General features: G+C 49.9%; 6 protein-coding genes across 6 annotated transcripts in view; 2 read left to right on the top strand and 4 right to left on the bottom strand.

Moving 5' to 3' along the window:
• The first annotated feature begins 21 nt into the window (after positions 1–21).
• On the top strand, positions 22–3,521 carry CC84DRAFT_1162375 (uncharacterized protein). The gene is made up of 4 exons (XM_018177976.1): positions 22–195; positions 244–848; positions 896–3,086; positions 3,139–3,521. The coding sequence occupies exons 1-4, from the start codon at positions 150–152 to the stop codon at positions 3,306–3,308; spliced, it is 3,012 nt and encodes a 1,003-aa protein (XP_018038786.1). The 5' UTR covers positions 22–149; the 3' UTR covers positions 3,309–3,521.
• A 2,829-nt stretch (positions 3,522–6,350) lies between these two features.
• Positions 6,351–12,073, bottom strand: CC84DRAFT_1173906 (uncharacterized protein; the record flags this gene model as incomplete). Its single annotated transcript, XM_018180065.1, has 6 exons — positions 6,351–6,371; positions 6,549–6,663; positions 7,077–10,605; positions 10,952–11,064; positions 11,689–11,758; positions 11,965–12,073. 6 exons carry the CDS (start codon positions 12,071–12,073, stop codon positions 6,351–6,353), a joined length of 3,957 nt encoding a protein of 1,318 aa, XP_018038787.1.
• Positions 12,074–14,643: 2,570 nt separating this feature from the next.
• On the top strand, positions 14,644–15,186 carry CC84DRAFT_1214920 (uncharacterized protein; the record flags this gene model as incomplete). The annotated part of the gene is made up of 1 exon (XM_018182685.1): positions 14,644–15,186. One exon carries the CDS (start codon positions 14,644–14,646, stop codon positions 15,184–15,186), a length of 543 nt encoding a protein of 180 aa, XP_018038788.1.
• A 1,514-nt stretch (positions 15,187–16,700) lies between these two features.
• Positions 16,701–18,165, bottom strand: CC84DRAFT_1087295 (uncharacterized protein; the record flags this gene model as incomplete). Its single annotated transcript, XM_018174195.1, has 2 exons — positions 16,701–17,533; positions 17,580–18,165. The coding sequence occupies 2 exons, from the start codon at positions 18,163–18,165 to the stop codon at positions 16,701–16,703; spliced, it is 1,419 nt and encodes a 472-aa protein (XP_018038789.1).
• Positions 18,166–18,905: 740 nt separating this feature from the next.
• On the bottom strand, positions 18,906–19,352 carry CC84DRAFT_1087410 (uncharacterized protein; the record flags this gene model as incomplete). The annotated part of the gene is made up of 2 exons (XM_018174202.1): positions 18,906–19,130; positions 19,227–19,352. Coding segments are annotated over 2 exons (351 nt in total), but the record flags the coding sequence as incomplete, so codon positions are not given.
• Positions 19,353–22,199: 2,847 nt separating this feature from the next.
• Positions 22,200–22,399, bottom strand: part of CC84DRAFT_1203804 (uncharacterized protein) — a gene marked incomplete at both ends in the record, with an annotated part of 4,702 nt that continues 4,502 nt past the window's right edge. The window contains one exon of the mRNA XM_018181853.1: positions 22,200–22,272. Coding sequence (XP_018038791.1) covers positions 22,200–22,272 — 73 coding nt within the window. The remainder of the gene's footprint in view (positions 22,273–22,399) is intronic.

Here is a 22,399-nt window from a genome sequence, read left to right on the forward strand (position 1 = left end):
TGCGCCCCGCGTCGAAGCTCACGAGCTCACATCGCACTCGCAGTAATTACTAGGGAATATACTTACTCTCCACGCGTGCTGTCTTTCGCTACTCTCTCAGTGCAGTCGTTCCGCGAACCCCACTCGCTCCCAACATACACATCGGCGCCATGGGTGCGCCAGCGGCGACAGAGCCGCCTTCGGTCACGCTCTCGTGTATGATCACGCAGAACTGGGTGCAAGGATACAGCTGATAGAACGCAGTTGCCAACAACTTCTGGGGCAAAGATGACGCGGGCGTCTCTCCCATGCTCGAGCGCATGCACAATGCCAAAGTCACATCCGACGAGCTCAAGTCGTTCTACGCCGCGCGGGCCGCCATCGAAGACGAATACTCGCGCAAACTCCTGAATCTCGCGCGGAAACCCCTAGGGTCGTCGGAATCGGGCACGTTGCGCATGTCGTTCGACGTGATCCGCGGCGAAGTCGAGTCCATGGGCAAGGCACACCAGAGCGTCGCGCAGCAGATGAAGACGGAGCTAGAAGAACCACTCCAGGCGTTCGCTGGAGGTATGAAAGAACGAAGGAAGATTGTGCAGAATGGAATCGAGAAGCTGCTCAAGATGAAGATGCAGCAGACGGCCTCCGTTAACAAGGCCCGCGATCGGTACGAGAATGACTGCCTCAAGATCAAGGGCTTCCTCGCACAAGCACACATGGTCATGGGCCAGGAAGAGCGTAAGAACAAGGCAAAGCTCGAGAAGACACAGATACAGCTCTCCGACACGGAACGGGACTACGAGGCGGCGGTCAAAATCCTCGAGGAGACAACTGGCCGGTGGAACAGAGACTGGAAAGCAGCTTGTGATGTGAGCAAGGTGCCTGTCATCATATGGGGTCATGCTAACGCGCACAGAAATTCCAAGACCTGGAGGAAGAGCGCATCGATTATACGAAGAGCAGCCTGTGGAACTTCGCCAACATTGCGTCCACCGTATGTGTCAGCGATGACGCTGCATGTGAGAAGATAAGACTCTCGCTCGAGGACTGTGATGTCGAGAAAGACATCACAAATTTCATACAAGGCCAAGGAACCGGCCAGGAGATCCCCGATCCGCCCAAGTTCATCAACTTTGCGCGAGGTGACGCCGACACGGCTTCGCAGACCTCCGAAGACGAGAACTTTTCAGTAGCTCAGTTCGCCAGAACTATGAATCCTGCGTACCGAGCATCGTCACCGGCACCTTCGAGTTTCGATTCACACAACGACCCGAACAATCCGCTCGCTCGTGAGCTGCTCGGGAACAACACCAAGCCGGTACCGCAAGAACAGATCAACGTTGCACCGCAACAGGCACAGTCTACTCGGCCAGCTGCTACGTCGAGAGCTTCGCATCATTCCGGCCACTCTGCGCACTCGAATCGAGCACCACAACCCGATCCTCGGCTGATCCAAGCCCAGCAACAGGCGCACCAGCAATATCAGCAGAATAAGGTCCCTCTGAACGACTATCCACAAGACGGGATGACTCAATTTTGTCGCGTCGGGCCACCTGCAGAGCAAAGCCCGGCCCCGAGCCCCGTTCGCCCTTCGAGCAGAGACTCTCAGAGCGACTACTCCAATCCTACTTCCTTCTCAAGCATCGAACCGCCGAGTGGATCCGCATCGCCAGGAAAGCCCATGTTCGAATCACCTCAGCCGGTAGAGGATATGCCCGTGCAGCAGAAGAAGGGCTTCTTCCAAAAGAACCCCTTCGCGCGAAGGCAGAGCAAGCCAGAGGTTCAGCCTCCACCCTCCATTACGCCGAGCGGCCGCAACACCTGGGGCCCTGCATCTAGAGTAGCGAATAACGAGAACGTCAGTCCCACACGACCACATGCTGGCAGAGAACGAGGCCACACCCTGAAAGATGTCCCGACTCCCAGCCCTGAGCCTGTAGACCCGCGAGCGAACTTTCAACTCAACATTGGCAACAACGTCTTCGACGTGGCTTCTCCGGACAGTAAGAAGGAGAAGAAGTCAGTAGATCCTCAAGAAGAGCTGGACCCCATTGCTCAGGCGCTCGCCGAGCTCAAGGGCGTCACCAAGCAGACCTCTCTGCGCGTGTCTGCTGACCGCTATCACGGCCTTGCAACACCACAGCCGCCTGCTACGCCCGCCGTAGGAGCCAACCTTCCAGGAGGAGCTCCTACACCACTTGTCAATGCCAGTATGAATGCTGCTAAACGTGGAACACCACCTCCCTCGTACGACGCACCGCCAATGTCCCGCCTTGGTGCCCCCAAGCCAGCACACACCGCGCGCCAGATGCAGAAGACCACGGAAATGTACGTCCAGCAGAAAGCCAGCGTCTTCAACACGGGCGCCTCATCGCGTCCTTCCACCCGCGGCGGCGCCCAACAAGAAGCCCCCCGAGCACCCTCACCCGCTCCTCGCGCCGTCAGCCCTCAGCCAAGCATGTACCGCAGCCAGCAACAACAAGCTCCTGCCTCCCCCGCCTACCGTGCCGCCTCTCCCAACCCGTACGCCGGCGGCCGCCCGCGCGCCCAAACCGCGACTCAACAACAAGCGCCGAACCCCTACGGCACCCCCACGGGACGCGGCTCCTACTCGCGACAAGGCGGTGGCGGCGGCGCTGGCTCTCCAGGCATGCCCCGGGCGGCCTCACCTCAACCACCCCAGCCGCAGTACGCACAGGCGCAGAGCCGTCCCGGCTCGCGCGCCGCACCGTCGCAGTCGTCTCCCCAACCAGCCTACGCCAACCCCAGACCCGCGTCCAGAGCGGCACCCGCCTCCCGTGCTGCGAGCCCAAATCCCGCCTTCCGCTCAAGCTACGACCGCCCGAGCAGCTCGCGCGGGAGCGATATGGCGCTGCAGCTCGCGCCGGCGGGGAGCGAGCGCGGGGATGGGAGTGTGTATGGGGGCAGTGTGAGGGGGCGGAGTGGGACTGGACAGGGTCAGCAGAGGCCTCAGAGTAGTTACTACGGCGGTGGTGGAGGAGAGGGATTGCAGCATAGCCCGAGTACGATGAGTTCGAGGGTGCGGAGTAAGAGCGTCGCCGAGCCAAGGCAGTATACGAGGGATGGGCGAATGATTGTGAATTATTGTAAGCTGAATCTCGCTTTGCTTAGGGGTTTTTGGGCTAACACAACGAACAGCACGAGCGATGTATGTTTACAACGCGCAGATCCCCGAGGAACTGTCTTTCGCGAAGGGTGATATCCTCGCTGTGCTGAGGTTGCAGGACGATGGGTGGTGGGAGGCGGAGGTGGTGGGCAAGGATGGGCGGAGGGGCCTTGTGCCGAGTAATTATCTGCAGGCGTGCTAGTCAGAGACACAGAAGGGGAAGTAGGTGGAAAATGAGGAATGAGGATGTCAGAGGATGGATATGCGGATACCCGATTATTGCTGCGTTCCTTGCGATGAGTACCAGTATGCTTTTGTGCATTTTTGGCGTTTGGAAGGTGGGCTGGGTGTTTGGGAATTTCTTCGATTCTTGCACTCGTTAGCGAAGGTTACGTGAGATGTATGTATATGCGTGGAACGAAATGAGGACAGATTGTTACACGTATGTGTGAGATGTGAGGGCTGTGATGATGGTGGTGACATGCGTTTTCATGAAATTGCCGGTTTGGGACGGAGATGGGATGGCCCGTTGGCATGAAGAGAGCTTCTCTCGCCCATTGCTTTGATTCTTCGCACTTCTCGCTCCTTGGTGAGGGGCACTAGAAATACCTACAGCGGGACATCATGGCTGTCCTCGTCTGGGGCTTAAACTTGACTACAATGGGACCGTGGGATCTGTTGTTTGAAGACTAAAACGAGGCGTTTCAACGACTCATGACGTTTGTTGGCTGGGGACTATCAATCGACATCCTTCGAGTATATGGCGCTGCTTGCCTGAGAGACCAAGATTGCCTTGACCGGGAGTATACGGCGCGGCTTGCCTTGGAGACTCAGAACTCAGAAAAGCTCATTTACTTCAGCTCAGCGTTCTTCCTCGCTGGCCACTGAAAAGCACTGATCTGTCAAATACATGCGTTTCGTTGTCTGTGGGATAAGAGAGCCATTTCGGTGGATATACGGCTCTCGTCATCCGTGGACTCAAAACGCCGCGAAAGAACTGCACGGGTTGTCCTGTCTGGGGACTCGAAAAGCATATCAAACAGCGAGATAACTCCTCTCAGCGACTACGAGATCATCGGTTTGCAGGCTATAGCTCTTGGTCGCTGAGGACCAAAACATCTGCACGACACTCAATACGACTTTCCTCGTCTCGGAGATCAAATATAACGAATCCACATTAATACGTCTTCTGGTCTGGAACCAAAACTCCTTTTATCCGTAATCACGGTCCCCTTCGTCTGTGAATCAAAACTTAGACTCTCCTATGTTATGTCCTCTTTGTCCGGGAATCGGGATGGCCTTGCTACAATCAAATGGCGCTCTGTTTCTGTTACTTAAGAAAGGAAATCCTCCAATGCGTCTCCTGGTCTAGGAAAAATGAAAGCGGACGTAAAAGGCATGGCTCCGAGGTTTTTGTGGCCTAGAAAGACTGACTGGAGCTGATCACGGCTCTTGGTCGCGGCATACAAAAGGAATTGAGGACTTTCGTACTGCTTCGACTCGTTTGGAGACCAAAACTGGGAGACCTAATTTTCATGTCTCCGTTGCTTTGACGACGAAAAGAGAGTTGCTCCCGCTTTATGCCTCTCCAAGCCTGTGGGTCTGAGATCACAGTCGGCAGCGCCATGGCATTTCTGGCCTGGGATCGAAGTCCGACATGCGTCGTGGTGATAGTTCCGCCGATGTAGGCAATCAAAACAACGATTCTAGTGGCAGCATGACTTTTCTCATCTGCGGTAGCGGAAGCAGAAGTCTAGCAATGGCATGATTCTCCTGTTCTTGGGACTCGAGGACGACCCCAAAGATATTCATGGCTATCTTCTTTTCCCAAGTAAAAGTCATACCGTCATATATCTGCGCTGCGCGGGGCCAAAAATCGCCGCACCGTGGACCCAATCACTCGTCTCGCCCGGAACATCAAAGATAGCGTCCAAGATGTCATAGCTACATTCCTCTGCAGACTCAAAATACCGCCATCACCCGGGACATGATTCTGCGCTGCGCAGCAACTCAAAAAGCGTACAATCCCCGACATGTTTCTTCGGCCTCAAAATGGCACTCCTGTAAATGTATGGCTCCCTTCCTTCGCGGACCAGAATGGAGCTCGTAGCCATTATATCAAAGATTTACGCGACTCATCCGCTTCTGTGGTCTCCCTACTCTTCTTTCTACCCGGCATGGTACCCAAAACTTGATTTCCCAGCTTGATGTCTCGCCTGTGGTGCCTGTCCAAATATGCCGCCCATCCGACCTATGGGTACGGAGCGCCTGTGTGTCAATATGCATATTGCGGGGGTTCACAATGGTGACGATAGCAAATTACGGCTTTGGAATGTATGTCCAAAACAAATGTCACCACTCCCCATGTGGGGCTGAGCTCTAGCGTGGTTCCCACTATCTTGACTCTTCTTAGTTCTGGGGAAGACATGTATGCTAGTAAAAACCGACTCGCCTGGGCTGTCTGTTTGAATGCTCAGTACTCAGCCAATGAGCGATTGCCAACTCGTAATCTCCTTCACTTCCTCACGAATCCGTCTCCGTTCTCTAGTAATCAAACATGGCAGTACGGAACCCTTCCTCATGTAATCCCTGCATGTACCTGCTGCATCAGCGTGCTTAGATACAACTTATTGTGGCTTTGAATCCTCACCACTTCTGTCCTCGGCAGGGGTGGGACTAAAAGTGAAGCTTGACGATGAAAATGGTTCTTGGGCAGACTCTAAAAGCCTGACACGGAAACACCATGTATCTTCTGTGCTTTCCGCTCCGTTGCTAAAACGTAATATGACCAGAGACTATGTCTTGCTCTCGAGAGTCACTCAAATTATATGAGAGCAGCTCTGATGTGCTCGCTGAGCCTCCCATGTTGACTGTTTGCGACCAAGTGGTTTATCGCGCCATCAACGTCGCGTCTGTCTAATAGTCCAGGATGAATGAGCAAGCGCTCGCCGGGTCGCTCTCCGAATGATATAACGACCCTTCGGCCGGACCAATGGTGCTGTCACACAAGTACTGGCTGTCGTTGTCCACCCAAAGTCGAATATCCAAAGTCATGCACTTTAAGTTCCGCGGGGATATAAGCAACCGAGTGTCTCAAGTCTGGCGTCTACACCTTACATCCCTTAATATGATGGGATTAAGGGCGGACGGCGTTTATTTATGAGCCCTGTCTTTCCCCAACGAGCGGTCGCCCTGAAGCATGTGCTTCCTGTCATGATGTTCGGTTTGCGAGACATCACTTCAATCATATTACTGAATTTTCAATCTATTGAAAGTTAGGAGAGGCCCCAGTCATGGAAACCCAATCCCTCCAGCGAGATGTTGCAGTCTTGAGAACCAAAAAGGGCAATGTCAAGAACAAATGTTTCTTGGCCTGGGATCTTGCGCAACGCGCAGACAGCTCTGAACCTTGGTTGAGGAGTTTCCAACCTCTTCTACCTACCCGCCCATGCCCCTGAAGCCGTGCATAAGCGCCCAAACCCGTGCACACCGTTTTGTACCCCTCCACCACATCACCAAAATTCGATTGTCGTAGGCACCATGGCTCTCGTGCTGTTCTTTCATGATATTCTGCATGCTGAGACATCTATGTACAAAATTCGGAGAATGCCGAACCATGTTCGTGCGCATTAGACAAGCCTCAGTACAAAAAGGTGATTTGCTTTTTCTACGTGCGCCCTTACGTCCACCTGGCGTACTTAGAACCATTCCCCCACATTCTTCCTAAGTGGGTTTATCATACTTTGGAGAATAACCATGACGTCAAATGATGATTGTAGAATCTGCACCGATTTCGCATGCTACGAATAGGAAATGTAAAAGTACGCTTCTGAAAGGGTTTCGAAGCGCGTGTTGTCGCCTACGCGCCATTTTGAAGCCTCTTCGCCCCTTCTGAAAGATATGCATTCAGGCGCCCGAATTACCATCACCCACTCTCCCGTTACCAATCAACCGAACATACATCACTCACAATTTAGGATCATCACCAGGGCGTTCATGACTTTCAAGAGACATGCCAGCCATGTGATACGTCGTCTCAGATCCGTCAGCTTCTTCCTCGGTCCTCAGGACGGGGTGACTTCTCAACGCCGCATTGCGTCCCGGGGACTGTGGTGACTGTAGCTGTGTCTCGCGCGCTGTGCTCTGTCTATTTCGTACGGGTGTTGTCAGCGGCGAATTACTAATGGGAATGCGGCTCGGTGTGGACGAATGGGAAGGTTGCTTAGGTGTGGGTGGTGTGGGCCCCTGCAATGGTTGGAGGCCGACAGGGTCGTGCAAAGCGTAGATCTCCTGCGTCCGAACACGGATAGGCGACATAGGTGCTGAAATGCGCAGCTGATTCCTGTTCGGCGAGTCTGATGTAGAGGTAATGCTGGCCTTTCTGGTGCGGGATGGTCGTCTAAGAGATAGAGAGGAACGGCGCGAGAATGTAGGTGGCGGACTAGCTTCGGTTGTTCTGGGTGATATGACACGAATGGGCGCCATGTTCTCATCTTCATCGTCAGATTCGTCCATGCAATCGCCTTCTCTGGCTCGATCGTTTATTCTGAACTTCTTTCTGAGACTGCGCATCCTCTGTCGCATTCTGGGACGTTCTTCGTCATTATGCTTGCTGGTACCGGCCCCATCGACCTGCATAATATCGGCCGGGTAATCGCTATCATCTTCGCATTCGCTTTCCTCGAATGAGGTAGGATGGCCGCAATCGTTGTGTTCTTCGCTAGCCTGCGATTGTATCCGATCCAAATCACTCTTTAGCTTCTTTACTGTCTGTGTCTTACTCCAGAGCTGGAGATATTTCCCACGTTGGTTAAGAAGCTCCTCATGAGTCCCGCGTTCGATAATGGCTCCCTTGTCCATCACAAAGATCTGATCAGCGTGTTGCACCGTTGAAAGCCGATGAGCGATAACTATAGTCGTGCGGCCCTGACAAATCCTGCGGAAAGATTCTTGAATTTCCGATTCGGCAACATTATCGATACTTGACGTAGCTTCATCAAGAACGATAATACTCGGATTGCGCAGGAACAGCTGTGCTATTGCTAGTCGCTGTCGCTCACCTCCTGAAAGTTTCACGCCTCGTTCCCCGACCACCGTGTTATAAGCCATAGGAAACCTCATGATCTGGTCATGGATCGCGGCATCCTTGCAAGCAGCTACAACCTCCGCATCAGTAGCGTCTAAGCGTGCGTACCTAACATTTTCCATTACGGTGTCGTTATTGAAGACTGGCTCCTGCCGGACGATGCCAACAGTCTCTCGCAAACTCTTTTGCGTTACGCCGCGTATGTCTTGGTTATCGATGGAGATGGACCCTTCGGTTACGTCGTAAGCCCGGAAGAGCAGCTTGTCACACGTTGTGGTCTTGCCACTGCCGGACTGGCCGACAAAAGCGACCGTGGAACCGGGTTCGATAGTCAAAGTGAGGTTGTTTATTACCGAGTTCTTGCCATCGTATGAGAAGGACACATCACGGTACTCTACTTTGCCCTCGTAGAAAATGAGATCCTGAGCTCCCTTGTTGTCGAAAACGGTTGGTTCTGTCTGCATAAGTTGTCGCAAACGTTCGACGTCCACAAGGATCTGGACTAGGGAGTGATAAAAGTGCGCCAGCTTGAACAGTGGATTGATGAAGAAGCTCCAATAGAACAAGAGCGCGACGAAGTTTCCAACGGCATCTTTCGTGTGAGTAGTGAGGTGCGCAGTGCGAAGGAGGACAGCCAGATACCCGAAGGTAACCACCAAGGTCTGACAGGTTCGCATGATCCCAGTAAGGTCGTAATTATACGCCTGTTCAGCCAGCACTTGTAAACTTAGACTCTTGAGGCGATTCTGCTGATGCTCTTGTCGGTTGAGATAGAATGTAGACATCCAGTTTGCAATAGCCTCGTGGAGGACGTCCCACTCGACACGCGACATTTCTCGGTACTTTCGGCGAGCAGCTGCACACAGAACTGTGCCCTTGTACGTGACTATTCCGTAGAAGACGTAAGTGCCTGTGAGTATCAATGCCACATAGACATCGAACAGATACGTTACGTAGGCGAACGCGATCACTATGTCGAGGACTAGTGGAAGAGTGGACTCCACGAAGTCGTCCACGAACTGGTTCACAACTTGACCCTGTCCAATGGCGGCGATAATTTCCCCAGTCTGCTTGTTCTCGTGGAAGGCGTATGACAGGCCGGCGACATGCGAAGCAAGTGACATAAGCAGGTCGAGGTAGCTACCGTAGAAGAGTCTAATACTCAACCATTTCCTTGCGGGTTCTATCAGGACGTCGTAAGGAACCTTTACTGCAAATATATAAATCAGAATCTGGTGAGATAGCGTGCTATCGTTGTGGTTGTTACTGATCGCCTGGACGATGTTGCCAAGAAGTCGAGGACCGAACAGCTGAGCCACCCTACCGGCAACCATGAGTACAACCATGACCAGTGCGTAGATCTGACGTCGCGCGTCTTTGAAAGGAAGCACATATGGCAGCAGGAATTTGACCTCGCACAGATAAGCCCACCAACCACCGACCTTTTCGATGTGCTCTTGTTGCTCTGAGGTTGGCAGAGTATCGTCGGCTCCGTCTGCATCCTGCTTGGTATCTTGCAGATCATCATCCAAATGGCTCGATCGACTTTCGTGCGATGCTTGCAAAAGAGGCTCACTCTCAGCATCCCGTGGCCGTGGTTTGCCTGACGCGATGATGGAAACGCAGAGGAAAACCAGGCACACGATCCGAAGGAGGCCGATGGACAACTGGATAAACTCAAAAACATTTGAAGGATATGATGAGAAAGTCGAGAGGGTGATCACTGTGTCGAGAAACAAGGCAAGTGTCCATGTTGCCAGGTTCGACATCCAGTAGAGCCGTTTCGCGTCGACTTGGATGATGTAGGTGACCAGCCACAACAAGAAATTGAGAGTCGTGTATGCCACACAGTCCGGCCGAGCTACTGCATCAGCTTCGATTGTCGCATGGCAAGACTGAATGAGTCCGTCGAGAAAGTGCAGGGAGCATATCGCCGCGATGAAGTGCTTCGACAGCGCTCGTTGCGATGCGCTGAGTGTGGCTCGTCTTGACGGTGGAACAAAGAACACGATTGCCGCAGCGGAAAAGGCTCCGCAGACAACAATGGTGAAAGGAGCACAATATCGAAGGATGCGGAGATAGCCGCTTGCGGAAGTCATGATGATTTGCACGCGGCTCATCGATAGCGCAGTGTGGATGATGTGCGCCGAAGAGAGCTTGAGAGCAAGAAAGAAACAATGAGGGTTGCTGTGATGATCATCGCTGGCACTTGCTGAAAGTCCAGAGAGTGCTGTTGGAGAAACAATGTAAGAACGACCAAGCGTCTGGCCTTGGGAATCCGTAAGGCGTTGGCACCTTCCGGGCTGCTCTTTCTCTTCTGTGTCACGAGGACGTCGCGTTCGGTTCCTCGGGCAGGCTCGGCAACATGTCAATGGCTGAGTCGGGGTTCCAGGGAGGCGTTTTGGGGGAAGTTCTGTCCACAGCAAGAGTCGCGAAGGACGCCTGAGGATTGGATAATTGCGGTCCTGGCAAGGCGAGGTCGGTGCGTCTACGAATTCTCCAGACGCGCTAGTGATCCGGCCCGCTACCCGAGCTAATCAAGCTCGTTGCGTTGAAAGGCATCCCCAAGCTCTACAACTGTCCTTCTCCAGTGCTTGCGACGATCTACAAATGCAGTACAAGGATTTGCCAACTGCGCCAATAGTACAATGACCGGTCGATAATGCAGGTGAGCTTGAGCTGAACGGTCTGTTGCATGCCGGCTGGACGTTGATACGACCGTCGATGGATCAATGAGAATGCGGGAACCTGCGTTATACCTGCATCTGCGCTCACCTCCGAGAGCAGCCCACGTTCTGTCGACCCTGGATCCGGCTTCGGACAAGCAGGTTGAGTTATGACCACCGCAAGGCGTGCAATATTCCACATGCACCTAGTGCATACAAGGCAGTGCTGTTGCGCAACACGCCATACAGAATTTCCTCCTCGATCCGACAGTTGGGTCGTTAATCAGGTGGCTTCCGATGGCTGGAGTAGAGGTGCTTAGTTAGCGTGGAATATGCATGCGAGCTGCGGCTCGTCTACGGAACAATTGGCCAATGCCAGTCATCGCATAAGCGTCCTTCTAAACTAGTTTTCGCATGTATGTGCTGTCCAACTGACCGCGACTTGCGCCGAGCATGTTCGAGAGCTGAATCAATCCATCACGAGGAAGGACCACGTTGGATAAAAGGGAATCCGACGGCTTTGCGACCAGTCAACATTGGTTACGTCACGAAAGCTGTCAACCAATCATTAGAAAGTCTGAGCTTCTAACCTCGTCGCACTTCACCATGCCACAACAGGGCACGAATTGCACATGGGATTGGACTAATCAGTATCAGCCTCTGCCGAGACAACAGCCTTGCGGCCTTCGCACTGCAATGGTGGGACTCTCAAATCAAATCAAAAGATCTCATGGACACGTTCAGTGTCTCCTTGGACTTTAAGTTCTTTGCTTGAGATTACGCCTACAAAGCCAGCATGTCCCATACTCAGGATTAAGCATCTCGCCTACCAATGGTGACCTTGCAACGGAGTCCTGATGTCAGGAGCAAATTCCTTTCTGTTTCCGACATCGCTCTGCACTATTGAAAAACATCAAGAGAGGAAAAGGCAGCCATATGATAGTCTCTGACCTCCAGGGCCCATGAATAAAAGGTAACGTCCCCTATACGTGAAGAAAAGCCCCCTGTGCCGATATGAAAAAACCATAAGAGAAGTTCATTATTCAGGGTTCGGTGCTCTGGGCAAGGCTCCCTAGGACATTGAGGCTACTTGAGCGTCTCCTCACCGGTCAGGCTGCGCCAAGATGCAGCCTGATGGGCAGCGTGCACAACCGCTTCTGCGCCACCCTTATCCTCATTCGTCCTTATATCGAGGTTCGAATGCCTTGCGCCCATATTGAAGAACCGAACGAACCGAACAAGCCACACGCGTCGCACGAGCTATGAGATCGCCTTCGATCCGTAGCCATGGCTCCCTTGCGTCTCTTGCAGCGCAAACCAGACAGCAGCCTCGTCTTCCACGAAATGAATAGCAGCAACATTCCTGCTTACGCAATGCTCTCTCATACCTGGGGGAAAGAGGAGCTGGACAGTTCACTGCCTAAGAATGCACTTCAAGCGTACTTCTTCAGCCAAGCGACTGACCCGCGCATCAATAGCGCCACGGCCGTGCTGCGAGGGCTGTTGCACATGCTCATGAGCCAGCAACCGTCGCTTTTATTCCACATCCATGACTCAATTGATTCAGGGTGATACGTGGAATACAATTACGCGATGTTGCGCAATGCTAAGGAAATTCGCAATGGTGCGATCATAGAGAAGGTTCATCGGAGTGAATGAACAGTACTACATACAAAAGTAACTGGCGGCGGTTTAGCATGCTGATCAGTGTAGAAGGAGTGGAAGGCGAGATATTACACAGAACTTGCTGGCAAGGGTTGTCGTGACTGTAGAACAGTTTGGAGATATTAATCTCCAATATAGGCACTTCCCAGCTCCCAACCCGCCCGGTGGCTAGGCAGCCTTAACCCTGTGCAAACTCCTCCACAGATATCACCAAAAGGAGAAGGGATACAAACTCCCACACAACAGCTGCACCCCCCACAATGAGTGCTGAGGCAAATAGGAAAGCCCGTCAGGGTGTTTGCCATTGACTTTAGCATTGACCCCTTGAATGATGTGAGACTGAATCATCGCCGGTCGACTTTGCAAAGTTAGCATACGACAATCTCAAAGGTTGGCTTTGATGGTCCTGTGTCAGAGATGCAGAACCCATTGATGTATTGCCGGATGTTCTTCGGGAGGCATATTATACAGTGGCAAATCTGCAAAGATGAGATTAATTGAGATATCTAAATAGTCTGCAAAAATATCTCCTCTCAATTTTTCTTCGAGATCCCACAATCCAACATCACATTGAACGAACCGTTTTTGATAGCGTCGATTATACAGGGAATTTCGAGACCTATAGTGCTTACACAGCTCCAACAAGGTCCGATAGACTCTTTCGTGGCGTTCGCATAAATTGTATTCATGAATGTCGGGCCCACTGGTGCATTGTTAGTTTTGATGAACCGCAAGTGACGCTGATTTAAGATATTTACAGCTCGAGACAGCGCCGTTCTCCAGATCGGTAGGCAATAAACCAGTGCTCGCTTTGGGTCAATAGGGACGATTAGCCCGTCACCCTCCTGATTTGTGCGGACGAAAAGGGGGGATATTGGCTCAAAACGCCATACTCTGATACACGGACACGCGTGACATCAGCAGCCACGAATTTAGAATTGTCAAGTAAAGCAGTTTCATTGCTTAGCTTTTGGTTGGGAAGTCTGGACTCAACAATGAAGATATAAGTAAGTGCAGAGCTATGAAGAGCAAAGCTACAATCAAAGGAGCGCCGTGATCAATGAATTATGAACTCATCTCCGCCATTCCCGCCTGGCACGCTATCATTCTTCCACTGAGGAAGATACCGCATGCATGCGCTCGCATGGGTTCACTCAGTGTAAGTCGCTGCTGATTTAGTCACATTCTTTGTGTGTCCCATGAGACGAGATGATGTGTAAAATCTTGTGATATTCGGACATCCCTATCCTCCAACGCTGGAGAGTAACAAGATTGAGCGATATCGCCAGACATACTAGTGCCTAAAGAGGGGGACCGCTCGAAAGGTCTAGACATATCAGGTGTTATTACATATCTGTAGGACTAGTAGCTGCTTTGTTTCAAGTGTGGAGTAGAGATCCATGAGGTTATGCGAGATCATTATGACGCCTGTTACGATGCATCACGAATTAGATAGGCCGAAAGGGATAAAAATAATTCTCCTATACGCTACCACCGGCAGAACCAACATACAACATGCCACAAACTTGCTTGGTTACAGGGTTTCTCCTAAATTCTGTCCGCATCCGGTGAAGTACTAGCCTAGTTTGGGCCGGCTCAAAACCTACCATGAGTAAAAGCATGTGAAATTAGGACATCCCCATCCTCCAACGCTGGGAAGTAACCAAATTGAGCAATATCACCAGATATACTGGTGCCTAAAGAGAGGGTTCTAGACGTGTTAGATGTCGTCCCATGTCTATAGAACTAGTAGCTGCTTTGTTTCAACTGCGGAGTAGAGATCCGTGAGGTTATAAAAGATCGTTATGATGCCCTTTACGACGCATTACTGGGTAAAACTTGTTCTCCCCTACGTTACCGTCTCCAACTATTTTAATTCTTTTGGATCTCGAACTTTTCTATTTTCCGGATTTCCACTCCCTTCCCCTGGTAAATTACACTAGAGCCTCCCCAATTCTCGGCTAATCTTATAACACTATTCGTAGGGTGCGTCTTCGTCCTGCAGAATCCATTATCTTTTCTTTTTTTTTTTTTTTCAGCGAGACTGAACGTTTAGGCAAATAGCGCATGGGATAGCTCGACACGTCTGCCAACCCAAGGATTCCGTAAAAACCACTACCATGTCCTCCCCATACGCAAACTACGGCACGGCCTTCTTCGGCGTAGAATACCGCGTCAATGGACTATGGAACAATTTGCTAAGCCAATTCTACAAGACGGGGGCGGCAGATAAAGACTTTATAATTTCTCCAGAAGCCTACCCGAAACCAGATGACACAAAAGGATTAAAAGCGGACCTCCTCGTCTCCTCGCTTATCAGCAAGGGAAGTGGGTTTTCAATATCGACACCAATGCTCGTCTACGAGGGCAAGGGAGCAAATGGGGACAGTTTTCCGGATATCATGGACCAGTTGGAGAATTGGCTGGCAGAAGCAGCTCTTCTCAAACCGTTCGACTGCTGGGCAATTGGCACTAGAGGTTCCCAAGTTGCATTTTTGGTCTGGCAGCAGGACACAATTCAATGGCTGAATTGGGGCGGTAGTAAACCAATTCCCGTTTCGTCACAAAAAGTATTTGATATCACGAAGGATGCTGACTGGAACACTGTTGTAGCCATGCTTGCTTTTTTTAACGGTAATCCCTTGCAGCGTATCGACGTGTAGCTTGCCACGCGAATAGGATCTTATTGACATTAGCTTCTACCCAAACAGACTCTGAATGTGCTTGTTGACTGGTATATGGATCAGTCATAAAGGGCCCAAGAGGCTTGAGGACGTGATAGATTTGGGCACATTCTTGTTTTATCAGTGGCTGTAGGAATGCCGGGTCTGCGGTTCGGCCATATCCTAGCGGCTGTCCTGAGGTCTGAATGACTGGTTCGGTCTATGTCTACGGTGATGGGGTTTTGATACTATGATGATAGAAGGGAACAAGCACAAGCCAGTACGGGGCACGTAGGCTGTAGCAGTCTGTTACCGAGAATAGTTAAGCATGTAAGGTCAATCCCAGGGTCGCGGAACGCACGGTGTTACGGGACAAAGCATGGATACTTTGACTATAGGAGATAATGGTCCTTCCGTAAAAGCCAATAATTATAGTACCTATACCGGAATGATTTCTTACACCTTCTCATGATATTCTTGCACCCTATTTGACGTGGAAAATTACAATCATATTGATACTTTTTAACCTCTGGCGCGATGAACCCAAGGCCAGATTAGTCCTCTCTAAATACACCCACGACAAGGCTTTCGCTTAGCCAAATCCCATGTCAAAGATCATTCCTGACTCTTAGAAACCGATTTTGATGAAGTTAGGCTATCATCAACCTTATGGCTGGCGTGGCGCGAGGATTCATGCAGTCTCGCCACCCTGGTCGGTACTTCTGCTCAAAGCAGCTTCTCTACCCGGTTAGATGGGAGCCCGCACTAGGCTGCAATGCGATGTAAATTTCCTATGTCAGTATTACCAAGCCCGGTACGGTAGCTGTCAGCTTGTGGCTTTGCAAACTCTCAGATTCTGATTGACAGTCTTGTTGATACCAATTAATCAAGTCACAGTCCCTAGCAAATGCGGCTTTGCCCTTGCACCTGGCTGGCGACGGTCTACAGCCCACTTTCTGTATTGAGTAAAGTGCCGCACTTCGGCATCATGTGATCTACACTCACATGAGGCATGCTCAATCAGATCCACAGCATTCATAGGCCACCAGATTTGCGGGTAGTGCTCGTTGGCCAGGATAGTAGCGAACATTTTGACAAGCACGACATGGTGCTGGCGGCAAGGTGAGTAGCATGTTACTATCGAACACGCGTTTCGCACACGCGAGAAGTCGCCTGTGATGTGTCCACACTAGCAAAGCCACCCGGTTCGAGCAGAGCTACCGCGACATAGCGGGGTGACAGAATCCGCACGTCAATATGTTCAAGTTGTTGCAAGACTGTACTTGAACCGAATTGTTGGTTGTAGATGACGTCAACTACGTTAATAATAAGTTATTATCATATCCATTAAGTAACGTTATTCTAACCACGATTACAGAGGACACAAGTTGCTTTCCAATTTAGCATAACTATCGATAAAATCAAACCTTCACCCCCAAAACCCTTCTGCTTGTTCGTCGAAGTAAAATTATTACCTAAAGAAAATCAATAACTTGTGCCACCTGTCCCTCGCCTCAACGTCGTGTAGCTGATAATCGACTTGTAGCTCGACTCGAAGCTTCGGTGGACATATACTGAAGCCTTGGCTGCAAATTCTCTTGAAGAAAATCCAAGATATCTTGTCCGATTTGCCGAACGATTTTTGAATACATGTCTACCAACACATTCCGCCCCGTTTCGTTGAGATTGTCATCCGGTCCTCGACAGCCTGGGATAATCTTGTGATGAGTAGCCGGTTGGACGTAATAGTGCTTGTGGTTACAAAGCCAGTTGTAGCAGAAGTAACATGCTGACTTGCTGCATCCAATATATTTGTCTTTGTCGACAAATTCTATATCCCGAGATCTGCTGAACGTGTCTGCAATTTGTAGCTCAGCATGCACCCTTGTGACAATTGTTTGTCGAGACACCATCGAAGAGTGAATTGGCCTAACAAATGGCGAATCAAGTTCATGGAGCCTGGCGAATGCATGCTTGTAATGCATTGGGTTGCGAGAAGCCGAGTCTGCAGAGATTCCATGCAAGACTTCATGGGGACTTACGCAACTTGGATGGATTGTCTTCTCGACAGTCGCCGGAGCGCTGACTGTACGTATTTCGTGAACCCGCTTCAGAGAAGGAACCGTGACCATTGCCTCGACTACTGTATTCGCCGCTTCGCGCGTTGCGCCCAGGCGCCAGACATAGTGTGCTAGCCTGCTGAACTCATCACCGGCATTGGCTGAATATCTCTTGATCTGATGGTATTCCGCATTTCTCATGTCATGACAAAGGTCGACATAGGCCTCCACAGTCCAACTTGACCGAGGCTCTGACAGTTTTTTCAACTTTGCTCGTATGAGTTTCACTTCAAGGTTTAGCCCGTTTGCCATATTACTAAAGCCTCATCATACCAGTATCATCTTTTTCTCTGTGTCTGAGAGACATCCTGCAATTTGTTGCGTACTTCTGAACATTCTCTTTGTAGAACTGGATTCGTGGCTTGCACTTCTCAACAGCGAGCTTGAAGATAGTATCTTGGAGAATCCTCTGATTTTCTAAAGTCGCGGTCCTTAAGTTTGCTAGAATGTCTGTCGCATAGACCCGAATGTCATCGCGTATTCCTTCGTTTGCGGCCATCCAAAGAAAGTCGCTATGCGGGCGCTGCTGCAGTGCAACAGCCGTGACTGTATTCCCGCCTTTTTGTACGTCGCAAAGATACGCAAATGAGTCCAAGAAATTCCTTCTGGCCTCGCATATTGGATCCTCAGATTGCTGCCGTGGCTTATACTTGTCCTTGAATCCTGACAGGGCTTCAAAGAGCGCCAGTCGAGGATATAGCTTCTTGGCTTCATTATCCTGAATCTGCTCTAACAACGAGCCCAAAGTTGAATATCTTTTTTGTACCATCGTACGAGGGGCTTTGGGTATGTTACTGGTTCCCAGGCCTGACCTCAAAATTGGCAGATTGACCGCTGGCTGCCGGCGATGCTGGAGCATGTTCATGGCCAAGAAAGTTGTGCATCCGAGCTGGGAAGAAATGTCGAAGAGATGACTGCGAAAGCATTTATAGACACAATGATTTTTTTTGGAAGCTTTCTCGGGGCTTCGTGATTGTTCCACAAATTTCGAAAGGTTTCTACAGGTTTCGGTTGTTGCCTCAGCCTTGTCCAATTGGAGGTGACGTACATTTAGCCGATTACAGAATCAATACATCCTCGCCATTAGGGCGCTCCATGGATGCTGTAGGTTTAATACCTCACTGACATGCGTCTTCTTTGCCTGTAGTTCTGATGCATTGGCTTCAGTACCGTATATTTCTGACGCGGTATTCTTGCGCTTTCAAGCACGTTTTCCTTTCCCTTTCTCCATAGAAGCACCCTTCTCTACCCACTTCGCCCGAGCCTCTACAAGATCCTAATAACTTATAGCTCTTGCCGTTCCTAGTACTTTTGGTTTGGGCGCTCGCCAGTCCTTCGATTCATTATTTATCGCCATTAAGAATCGAATGTGATTCTGCTGGAGTATGCCCTTGGCGAAAGACATCTAGGCGGCTTTAACAAGCTTCTGGATAAGCCTCTGCAGGCGCTGTCTAGTCATCCTATTCTCAGAGCAGTTCGTATTTTGCTGGAAAATCAGATATTGTAGCGATACAAGACCTTCCCTTGTCACTGGTGTCTTCGGCGACTACACCGCGTCTTGTGGTAGACTACTCTCAACCAGAGGGCAAGGCCCTATCGTCACCCCGTCGGCTTTTGGAGTTGACACAATATAATATTATTTGAGAGACAGAACTCCAGGATTTCAAGGGTCTTATGCGTGCTAAAACCATTGCATATCAGCACTTGGGGTTTAAGCGCTCCAGACTTATGCTTAGCTCGTTCCTGAGTTTCAGGGTCGAGAATACGCTTCAGCCACAATAAGCTCAGGCAAGAGCCTGTGTATCCGGACTCAGACAGCGCATACTCCCGTCCAAGGGTAAGAAAGGTAGTCCAATTACTCCAATAAGTCGCAGCTGGCCAGATAACCATAGGGTTTAGATACCTACCATCAGCACTAACGCATTCAACAGCAATTACAACTTCACGCCTAACACGCGCTCCTATATAGGTTATCATGTCGTTCTTACCTAGAAGGACCTTTACAGAGCCTAACATGGACAGCATCACCCCAGTCTCCACTGCGTTACTTTATTGTAGATGTTCTTCTTATAACGGTTCTAGTCTAGCGCCTTGACTATCCTCGCTCGATCCTCTGGATGTTCATCCTAACATCCCTTCGCCCAGTTTTTGCCTGGAGGCTTGGACGGTCTACTCAATTCCATTCGGTGCCGAGCAAGGCAGAAGACTAACGAGGGTATAAACTTTATTCAAATAGGTTATCCGAGATTGGCTAACTATAGGATAAATTTAGCGAGGGCATCTTCTTCGTAAACGGTAAGAAATTATTAGCTAACGAACAGTGTCGGACGCTAAACGATACCGTGGGCACAATGCCACTAGGCATATAATAGATCATTCTAGAACAGGAACTATGTACCATAGCTGAGATAAAGACAGGATAGCTTAAAATAGATGGTTCCATTCAATACGGCGCATGCGTAAGCAGGGTAGATACGGCCTAACCTAAAGAAAGATCTACTGAAATATGCTAGCTTTCAAGGGTCTATCTACCAACGGCGAAACTCCCAGAATACCTTAAATCGAAGTCTAAGGCCCAGAATATTTTCTATTATAACTAAAGTAAATCCCTGCGACGCGAGACGTACCCTGTCCGAGACACTTTTATAATTCGGACCTTCGGAATCTCCCTTTCACGAATATATAGTTTCATAGCGAATACATTATAGCTTATTGCTATTATGCCTTGGGAGAATTATCTCCAACACGGATCTTTGTAATACTGGCTATGCCGTTAGTTGCTCAACGCCGATAATCACTCTTCTAGCTACAACCCCCTGTTTGAACGCAATTCCAGAATGTAATAAAATTTTCGGGGGTCTATAGAGAAAGCGTAAGGAACAAACATAATCTTTCTAACATTTAAAGCTACTTTGACATGGAACAATGTAGATGTCGGGAGTTTCGCAGACCAGAGAAAATGGCGCTTAAAGCCGGCCAGGTTAGATAAAACATAATGTTTTAACTATATTCACTAAGCCATATGGCTAATATAGCATAAGACAGCTTATAACAAAAATTTTAGCGCCATTCCTTTCATAGAAGCCTAAAAATAACTATGACACATGCCGTAGGTCTAAACTAGAATGTATCCATTATTACCGCGTTTTCCTAAGGCTATATTTTCCTTACCGTGAAGGGATTCGGAATTCCCTCCCACCATCACCATCACTATCATCATGGATAAAGCCAGCTAAGTACTAGTACAGTGGGTTCCTCCAGGCGTACCTACATCGTACCGTGCCCTCACAGGCCATAGGGAGGTTCCTTATAGTACTCTCCATTATCGCGCGCGCAGCCGACGCTCAATAGAAGAGAAAGCCTAGTGTTAGTAGTACCTAATTCCTTGGGAAGAGAGTGCTCTTATTAAGTTTCTCTTATAAATGGTAGATCTTGGAATGTCCATACGAATTAAGTTCATCCCTTCGCTTGCCTTCGTCGCCACCTGCTACCGACCCAAATTCAACCGTCCCGTTAAGCCTCTCAGTAGAAGATAGGCAAGGGCTTTCGAGCACCGCCATCTAGAAACAAGAGTAAGACGGATCCAAGCGCTAGATGTCACGGTAACCCCAGGCTACCTGACAAGCATGGATATACTGCTGGCAGCAGTATATCTCAGAGATATCGCGCGCTGGCGGCCAGCCAATAGAACAGTATACGGGTGACCCGTCTACTAGCTGAGGTCGAATCATGGCGCTAGCTACCCTTGGTAAGGGCACGCGACGAAGCGAGATGATAGATCCACGTTGGCTAAGGGGAAGAGGACCTTCTCTCCTTATCCAACGTCTTGTACATACACGTAGATAACGAACGCAGTAATATTAATCTGCAGCCTACTACTAGGCCGCAGACGTCTCTACTCGTTGCTCTCGTCACATTAGACTAGAACCGCCACAATAAGAAAATCGCCGAGACGATGATATAGTGGTTTAAGGTGATAGGGTAGGTGCTAGGCAATCTAGTAATTCTACTAGAGAACATCTATAACATGGACAAACTAGGAGTTATACTATCCTTGCAAGGCTCTACAAAGGTCCTTATTGGTAAGCACGATAGATATAACTATAGAGGGACGCGCGTAAAGCGGATGATAGTAACCGCCATTAAATGTATTAATGTTGACGGTAGGTATCTAAACCCTATAATCATCTAGCCGGCTACTACCCATTGAAGTAAGTAGAGTACTTTTCCTAGTCCTAGATAGCACTATACGTGTAATGAGTTTAGATATACCAACTCTAATATTAGCTTACAGTGGGTCAAGCGTAACTTTGACGCCGAAGCGAAGAACATACTAACGAACGGCCCCGTGTACAGATCGTTGACGGCTTTGGGACGCATGATACTCTTGAGATATTAGAGCATGGTTTTGAAAACAACATCATCTTGTATAAAACCCCCTCTCACACATCCCACAAGCTTCAACCTTGCGACGCTGCTGTGTTCGCCCCACTAAAGTCAGCCTATCGCGAAGAGGTTGAACGACAGGAGAAAGGAGGTGTGAATACTATTGACAAGGAGTATTTCACATCTCTGTACTTCCTACAAGGAAGCGGGCATTTACGCCTAGAACTTTAAAGCGGGGTTCGCTGCGAGTGGTTTATTTCCATTCAACCCTAAGAGGGTTCTTAGGACTGTGCCGAAACCTGCGGCCAAACTAACCATTTCAACTACCAATGAGGTACCTTGTCGACAAGACGTAGCAGAAAGCGACTAAATACCGCAAACGCATATGACTCTAGTATTAGTAGAGGGCCTTATGTCCCTATATTTAGAGACTATCTGCTTGCCATACGTATCTCTTGCTAATGTGTTCCACCAGTCATTGGCGCACACCAGGTGTAATTCTGCTTACTAAGTTCCATTGCCTCTAACTGCCATGTTGCCAGAGCTTCCCGAAATGATAATGCGAAGGGATGTTGAGGACCTAAGACTACTGTCTGCAGTCCGCAGCAGCCCTCCATTAGTACGATCGCTTTGTTTGTGAGTCCCTGACCCTTAAACGTAAACGCGAGATTGCCCATGCTGGTCAGCGTAGAAGGATGCTCCTTCCC

The sequence above is a fragment of the Paraphaeosphaeria sporulosa genome (assembly GCF_001642045.1).
Source record: "Paraphaeosphaeria sporulosa strain AP3s5-JAC2a unplaced genomic scaffold CC84scaffold_3, whole genome shotgun sequence".
Lineage (NCBI taxonomy): Eukaryota > Fungi > Ascomycota > Dothideomycetes > Pleosporales > Didymosphaeriaceae > Paraphaeosphaeria > Paraphaeosphaeria sporulosa.